General features: G+C 37.6%; 1 protein-coding gene across 2 annotated transcripts; it reads right to left on the reverse strand.

The window, feature by feature from the left end:
- Positions 1-1,084: 1,084 nt before the first annotated feature.
- On the reverse strand, positions 1,085-8,321 carry LOC149838576 (sm-like protein LSM5). Of its 2 annotated transcripts, none has more exons than XM_090007737.1 (5): positions 8,248-8,321; positions 8,038-8,161; positions 2,189-2,261; positions 1,671-1,729; positions 1,085-1,338 (listed from the first exon to the last, which is right to left on the reverse strand). In XM_090007737.1, the coding sequence occupies exons 1-4, from the start codon at positions 8,279-8,281 to the stop codon at positions 1,703-1,705; spliced, it is 258 nt and encodes an 85-aa protein (XP_089863863.1). In that variant the 5' UTR covers positions 8,282-8,321; the 3' UTR covers positions 1,085-1,338; positions 1,671-1,702. The 2 variants fall into 2 exon arrangements, with proteins under 2 accessions (XP_089863863.1, XP_089863864.1); XM_090007738.1 differs by lacking the exon at positions 1,085-1,338 and adding an exon at positions 1,448-1,584.
- Positions 8,322-8,591: the final 270 nt, after the last annotated feature.

Consider the following 8,591-nt stretch of genomic DNA (forward strand, 5'->3'; position numbering starts at 1 on the left):
TAGGGTTCGGGTATGGTTTTTCATCTGGCAGACCCGATAGCACCAGTACCCGCACCTCAGATCCAGGTTTGAATCTACTTGAGTCCGAACCAGATCCAACCCGTTGACAGCCCTAATATGGAGGACAGAGCAGCGACATGAAGCTAAAGAATGTGTGTGATAGTTCTAGTGTGCCTATGTTTCTTTAGCGGTTGGTCTAATGTGTTGTTCTCATTGTTTTGAATTCATATGTACGTGCTTTTTTTCTCCAATACAAGCCCCCCCCTATTGGATATATCGTTGTGTGTGTTCCTCGGAATGCGTACATGCACCTGCCTTATGAGCTGCATGCTGTGTGTTCTCTACCTGTGTCAATGAATGATAAAATCAAATGCCGTTGTCTTGTTGCCTCAAGAGCTCCTCCTTTGATGGTAACACATTGATTGAGAGGAAATAATACTCACTAAGCCATCGGTGAATTGTGAAGGACAATCTTACTCAGTTTTGAGTCCGGCTTAAACCTATGGAAAATGTAGCTTAGCCTCTTGCCCAGATCTAGTCAAGTGAGAGAAGTTTACTTAGGCCGCGTTTGATAAGCAGGACAAGTCACACAGAGACAAAGCGTCTGCATGATAGACTTGTCCCGCATTTGAAATGGCAGGACAAAGTGGTCCCTGCATTTGAATCACTTTGTCCCCCACCCCTTTGTTTTCTCAATGAAGTGTGCGGGACACACACATCTAGGGATGCGACTGGCGTGTCCCGGAGTGTCCCGGACAAACGCCACACATTCTGTCCATGCAGTGTTTGTCCGACGACAAGCCTGACTAGAAATCAATTGGTTGGATCAATCCTGAGGTACAAGTCCTAGGAATTGTACATACTTAGCCGTCTTCAGATATCTCCAGCTAAGTACAAAATCAAAAAGATGTGAAAACATGGTGTTTTCTACTAGATTGTACATACAAGCGACTGTAGCAAATATTTCATATGGATGCATGCTCTCTCTCTCTCTCTCTCTCTCTCTCTCTCTCTCTCTCTCTCTCTCTCTCTCTCTCTCTCTCTCTCTCCAGGTTCTGGAAAACATGGTATGAAGGAGAAGGTAATCAAAAGTAATTCTTCATGTCTCTACCAAAATATAATGCACATAAGAATGATAAATGGAAAATCGGAAATGTCAGGATTGCATTTGACCTTGCACAAATCATTGTTCTCTCCAGTAAAGTGAATAAAAAAGGACCAAGAAACAATGGTTCTTCCATTCTATAGACATATAAAAAATCAGGGCTTCTCATGGATATGGTTCAGCAATGCATCCATACTTCAGTCCGGTAGACTCCTTGAATATCCATCAGAATTCTACAGGAGTTGAGCGGTACTTTTTAATTCCAACTACTACAGTTATATATATATATATATATATATATATATATATATATATATATATATATATATATATATATATATATACTGTAGTTTTAGCATACATTCAAAATGGCAAATGAGTATTGTGACTATCTAACAAGAACAATGTTAAGATTGAGAAACTCATGAAGCGTCAATCCCATGTCAAGGCAAAACAGAACTTAGCAATCAAAGATGCACCTGGAAGGAAATTTTTTAAGTGCAATAAGCATAAGCAAATACAAATTCTGCCGCTTTAGAATGCATGAATCTAGAAATTGACTTACGTTTATGGACGCTTGCCAAACACGTGCTTGCTTCATTCAGGTGAACCACCTGGCACAAGCTGCAATGGACATCAATAACACAAGGTTTTCAAAAGCTAAAAGAATGAGCATTTTGGAATATGTGCAACTGAATCTTATCAGAAGCAAATTAACTTGACATAGAACATCCCAGAATGCCAAATCTGAACGTCCATGACAGAAGCACATATTTGTTGTTTTTAGATGGAAACCCAAAGTTAATCAACTTATTATGCAAAGGCTATTGAAGTCATTGAACTACTGCCTTGGTTCTTTTTCATTTAAGATGACAAAAGCATTGTTAATCTTCAACTTATCATCAAAAGCTACTCAGGCTATCAATTTTTTGTTTTTCAAAAGTTAAATAAGCCTTGCTAATTTATTATAGGGAATTTCTCATAAAGTTTCACAGGATTTGTTTGTTTCAGAAAACGCTTAGCATTTATAAGCAATCAGAAACTTGTTATAACGTGGTGCCAGCAAAATCAAACTACACTTACAATGGCAATATTGTTTCCGTTCAGCAAAATCTGGTCAAGCTTTGTTATGCGGCGCCCTTCAGCTGTGATTTCACTGTGATAGCCACATCCATAACGTTAAGAAACAAAAAAAAAAGTGAGAAAGGGTCCTCAAAGAATCCATCATATTCTATTTCTACCTTTGCATGCATAGTGTTCTTAGTGTCACCAATTAATATGCAGAACAAGATTACATGAGGGTTACAATTATTGTAAGCATTGTCATTCCCCGAGACAATGCAATACGTACACCTCTGGTGTGTGTGTGTGTGTGTGTGTGTGTGTGTGTGTTAATGCAAATAAAAACCACTCAGCCCTACATACATGCTGAGGTTAGGCTGCTGAAAACAACCAGCTAATTAAATAAAAAGGAAGATTACAGAAATTAAATTCATTACAACTCTGGGCAATTTATCCTTTAAAATCCTACTGCAGCCAATCTACCAGAAACAGCAAGATTTCTATATGTGGCAAGCGGTAATTCTAGACATCATTGAAAAGATTGACATTGACCAGATTATGAGAATTAATGGAATTTTGAGACCTTTCCACACTTCTCTACCTTTAATCCACACAATTAAAACATGAGTCCCACAAGAAGTTCCATTAGCAAGAATTCAAACTAGGCATCCAAAGAAAGCCTAGAAAAAAAATTCTGAAAGGGGAACTCTTCCCCACAAAAACTGTTATACCTCTCACCACGTGTTGTAAGGTCCCCATCTTCACATTACTTTATAGCATAGTCACAAATATCTGTATCGGCTATATCTCGGTGAGGATATTTCTCGCAATATTATAGGTTTGGTGAGAAATCTCAGAAAAATATCCGAGCTTAAAAAATATAAAAAATAACAAAAATAAGTAAGAAAACATCATGTTTAGACAAAAAATACATAAATAATAAAAGAAATAAGTAAAAATGTAAAAGAAAGAAGAAAAATATATTTAAAATGTAAAAAATAAATAAAAATAGTAAAACTAATTGATAATATTGTGATAATATCACGAGAATATTGTGATATTCTCGTGATAATATCGCGTTATTATCAAATTGGCGATATTTTCAAAATATCGTGATATTTTTACCTATATTGTGATATTTTTACAGTGATAATATCGTGATATTTTCAAAACATTGCCGATATTTGTGACTATGCTTTATGCACAGATGCTACTTGCTAGCTTGATATTGAACTGGATGAGAAATGAACAAAATGGCAGGATTGAAATTAGGTCTTGCAAAAAAGTAACATTCTCTGAGAATGTCCTAGCATGTTTGATCTTTTATTTGCAAAACCTTTCCCTATGACCAAAGGGGGAGATTTAGACATGCTCAATCTTCCAGTCAGCAACCACAGAATAAACAGCCATTAAATTTATATTTGAAAAATAATAATTTACGAAAACCTGCCTAACTTTTGATCTATTTACAAATGACCATCATATTCAAAAAATGAGTGTAGCTGAGATGCGTATGCTGAGATGGATGTGTGGAAATACAATAAAAGCTAAGATTCGGAACGAGGAGATACGTAAGAAGGTAGGCGTTGCACCCATTGAAAATAAGATGAGAGAGAATCGTTTACGGTGGTTTGGACATATTCGGCGAAGGCCTAATGATGCTCCAGTTAGAAGGATGGAGAAATGGGAAAATATATTAGTTAAAAGAGGTCGGGGTAGGCCTAGGAAGACATGGATGGAGGTGATAGGAAAGGATATGAATGCTTTGAACCTTACCGAAGACATGGCATTGGATAGAAATGATTGGAGGAGAAGGATTCATGTGGAAGACCCAGAATGATTTTCTTTTTTGGTTCATATCGCCGACCCCAATTGTTTTGGGATGAAGGCGTAGTTGTTGTTGTTGTTGTTGTTTGTTGTTGTATGAACTTTCTTGGCGTCCGCTTCATTTACCCCACCAAATTTCCAAAATATCAGAATTAGATCCCAAATAGCTCAAATTTGCCAGTTTTTTTTCCAAGAGATAGCACACACACACACACACACACACACACACACACACACACACACACACAGATATTCGTAGATGGAAAAAATGAAGACTAACACAATTCACCAAGAAATCTGAACATTAAAAATACAAGAAATGAACATTCAGACATGGATAAAAATAAATCATTCCTGTATAAATGATGGAGTATGTGGGATTACCTCTTTACCTCAAAGAAAATACATATTGGGAAACACGAGGGGGTGAAGTGGCTGGGAGGAAAAGAAAGAGCATCTGATTGTTTTTTCAAAGAGAAGAGCATGGGTTTTGTTAGGGAGCGCGTCGAGATGCCATGAGAGAGAGAGAGAGATAACAGTAGCAGTCCTCTCCCGTTGACAGGTTTCCAATGACCTTCAATGACCGTGCTCTCCTAGCAATGAGCTTCAAGCATTGTTCAATCTATACCTTCACAAACAAGTTGTTTGAAACAACTATTGCCTTGCTGCCTACTGATGATGAGTAGGATCTATGGTGAAGATGACGATGAAGCATGAAGTCCGATGAGTAGGTACATTTGTACATGCCTGAGGCGAAACCCTCGTTTGATCGAAGGTCCAACTTAAGGCTAAAAAAGTCTTTTGCATCAGCTAATACTATAGTTAATTAGTTAGAAGAAGAGGCCTTTTGAGAAATATTTTCTAACCCCAGGCATCTTTTTGTAATTGTTTAAAGGCTAGGCGGTCATTTGTAAATAGGTCAAAACTAAGGCAGGTTTTTGTAAAATTGTTCTTAAAAAAAGTAGTACAAAAAAGCACAAGTCACACACAGATTGATGAATATCATATGTAGTCATAAGTTGCCCCTGGTTAGACTATTTCTCTAAAAGAACGAAAGAGGACACTTATTGAGACATTGCTATAGCAAGCATTAGCAGTAGCACTTAAACCTACACTGTTTTCTCAGTAAGTTATCCACAGAGAAGAAAGATAATGAAATGCTCCATTACAAGTTCAAAGTTGCCCATGATGTGCAAGCACCAAACCATGAAGAGATTCACCTAGGTTAGTCAGCCTTGCTAATGTTAAAAATTCCTGCACATAGTGTGTTACAACATACAAATCATTTTTTCTTATTTCTTTAAAAAAAAAAGTCTTAAAGTCAACAAATTTATATACCATCCTGAGAAAAACCTGGCAACAGATTGTGATTAGAAGTATTTTCATGATCTGTGAGTCAAATAGACCAAGAAGGAAAGCCTAAATCTAATAACATTATATTTCATGCACACTAAGGTTCCTTTCAATTTACTAGAGAGTTCCAACAGGTGTGTGAGAATCTATGTGCAGCTATGTTACTTGGACACTGACACGGGTGTCAGTATTGGACATGACAAGAAGAGTCGGACACAGTGGGTCTTAAAAAACTACACTTGACAACGGCTATATATATATATATATATATATATATATATATATATATATATATATGAGAGAGAGAGAGAGATTCAAAGAATTATGTAAACAAAACCAATAAAATATAAAATGCAAATTTCTTTCTCATTTGCAATCTGATCCTTGATGATTTACACAAACATCGATGTAATATGAACATGTAAGATTTTAAGTGCAAAAAGTCAAAACAAATCATCAAGACTAATGGGAGTGAGCATGCGTGATGGATACTTCCCAAGTAAGTATCTTCTAACAAGCATTCACAAAGCTGGACACCCGTGTCTATGATACCTAACACTGGACACCTTTTAAGGCGTCAAACACTCGACACGCGTATCTAAATTTTTGGACTCTCCTAATTTGAAAAATGGTGTGTCGGTAAAGTGTCTAGGAGTATCGGTGTTGGTGTCGGGAAGTGTCCAACACAGACACTTCAGCCTACGTGAAGTGTCCATGTAACATAGATGTGCAGTCATTCCCTATGGACAGCAGAGACCATTGCTACAACCATCTTCTCATGTTCTTGAATAGACGGACAACCAATTTATGTTATTAACATTTTGCTCATGTTCGATGTTTGTTTGCCGCAACGCAAGTTGTGACTTAGAGGCTGCAGGTGCCTAGGGACTTCTACAGCAGCTTGTAAAATGATAATCTAGTGCTCAAATTAATCAGGCAAGTACAGCCTGCAGATCCATGGCCCTTAGCATAGATGAACTTGCATACTCATTCTACCTTTTCTTTTTCACCATAATCATCCTGTGGTAATATGATTTGCATTGCGTTGTTTATCTCATTTGCATCCTAATGTATTGCCAGGAAGCAACATCTAGTCATACCCTTGTGTTTAGACTGTTAATGAAGTTCTCGGAGAAGGGGAAAAAAACTCAAAGTTTCAATAGCTGACTTCTTCTCAAAGTCCATTACTTCTAGGAGATTTTTTTTTAACTTCTCCCTTTCTGAAACTTTTGAGGTGGTTGGAGTATATGTATGTACAGGGGTAACTTTCTGATTACTATCTCATAATGCTATCATGTGGTTCATTATACACGTATAATACCAAAGGGCTCTCAGCTAAAGTAGATTGAGAATAAGTTTCATCGGTCGGGTACTTTGCAGACATTACCTACAACATAAAATGGAATAAGGAGAACCACTTTAGATTGCTTAAAAGCAAACAGAATTAGAGTGATGGAAAAACTATTACACTGATTAAGCTAAATTTATGCAGCCAATTTAAAATGATGGCACTGCTTAGACATTGACAAGGACTTCTATCTTCTCCCAATTCACCGCACTAGAAATACAAAAACTGTTATGACATCAATATCACATTCAAAAAAGTTTCTTAACCGAGTTGAGCCAGTCACTCCTTGTTCATGTTCAGCTCCATAATTTAGCTCATGGCTTTACTTATCAAGAGCTCAAATGAGCAATCTCATGAACTGAACTACGTTAATCTATTAACTCATTTTGTTTCTTAGCCCTGTGTCGTAGCATATGGATTTATGATTGTCAACATAAAGGTCACTGGATTCACCATCAAGCATCAATACTACCCAATAAGGCAGTGTCTGCATACACACACTTACACAGATAACTGAAATAATATGTGATTCTATTATGCTTCACAGTGCCACATCCCAGCTTACGCCAGCTTTTCTGGTTAAGTGGATGTTTCTAAACATCCCATAAGAAATAGCAATGGCTGTTTGACATATATGGGTGCATATCTTTTGTTTCTGCATGTGTGTGCGCGAGCAACACACACGTGTGCTTTGAAGAAGGAGCCTATGTCACAAATATCACAGATATTTGTATTATTTATTTTATTGTGATATTCTGATTGAGATCTCGAAAATATCATAATACTTTGGGAAAACTCTATTTAGGGCACTGATGAGTGGATGCAAGAATGTGAAAGCGTGAAGCAATTTTAAAAATAAAAGTAAAGCTATTCGAACATTAAAGGTGCATTTTCAGCATTAAGAAAGTCGTAATTTTTAAAAAAGCAATTAAAACTATTATAACATTAAAGGTGCATTTTCAACATTAAGAAAGTTTGTTCTCATATTCAGAGAAGCAGGCTTTTCATTCTCCAGAAGTGATCTCCTCAAAAAATTTCGAAAGCGTGAAAGAAACGAGTGTTCTCCCACTTCAGAAGCGAGATTCCCAGGCTTTTTCAACCTTCCAGTAAGTAGGGTCCAAACCAACAAAAAAATTTGAAAATACGAGCTCTAAACTAATACCTTCTATTGTTGCAAACACATTCACATCAATTCCACCAACAAAAAAAAGGTATTGGATAAACCCACATACCAAAAAGCTTAAACCAACAAAACACAACTTATAAAAGGTCGCGTAGTGAACAAGGAGAAAAAGAACAGAAGTAAGGGAGAAAGAAAAAGAAGAGGGTCAAAGAGGATTACTATTCGGTGACGTCTTCGAGGACCATGTTGACGTAGACATCGAAGCCCTTGAGGGTGCCCACGAGCTCCTTATCTCCCTTCATGATCACCCATATCTTCGATCCCACGCACCTATCGATCAACTCTTCACACACACACACACACACCAAACCCACCAAAAATTCAGAAAAGCAACCAACTTTCTGCAATACAGTGGAGAGAGAGAGAGACCTGCTGGTAGGAGTTGAGAAGGATTGTGAGACATGTCGGCCTGTGTCTTCTTCCTCTTCCGCCTCTCTCTCTCTCTCTCTCTCTCTAACGAAGAAGAGAAGGGGGTGCTGCAGGCCGCCTCCCTTAATAGAGAGTTCCAAGTATAGACTCGGAACTCGGAAAGAAGACGATCCGTTTCGGCCAACCCGACCCATGACCCGATGGGTTGGTCCGATCCAATCCATCTAGTGATAGTGATAGGGACAAACGGATCGGTTCCGGATCAGTTAAATACAAAGAAAAGTTGCATCCGAGTCCAAAACAGCAAAAAATCATAAGATGTTCATATTGGATCCCATCCATTT

The sequence above is a fragment of the Nuphar pumila genome, chromosome 5 (genome assembly GCF_984573655.1).
Source record: "Nuphar pumila chromosome 5, dmNupPumi1.hap1.1, whole genome shotgun sequence".
Taxonomy (NCBI): Eukaryota; Viridiplantae; Streptophyta; class Magnoliopsida; order Nymphaeales; family Nymphaeaceae; genus Nuphar; species Nuphar pumila.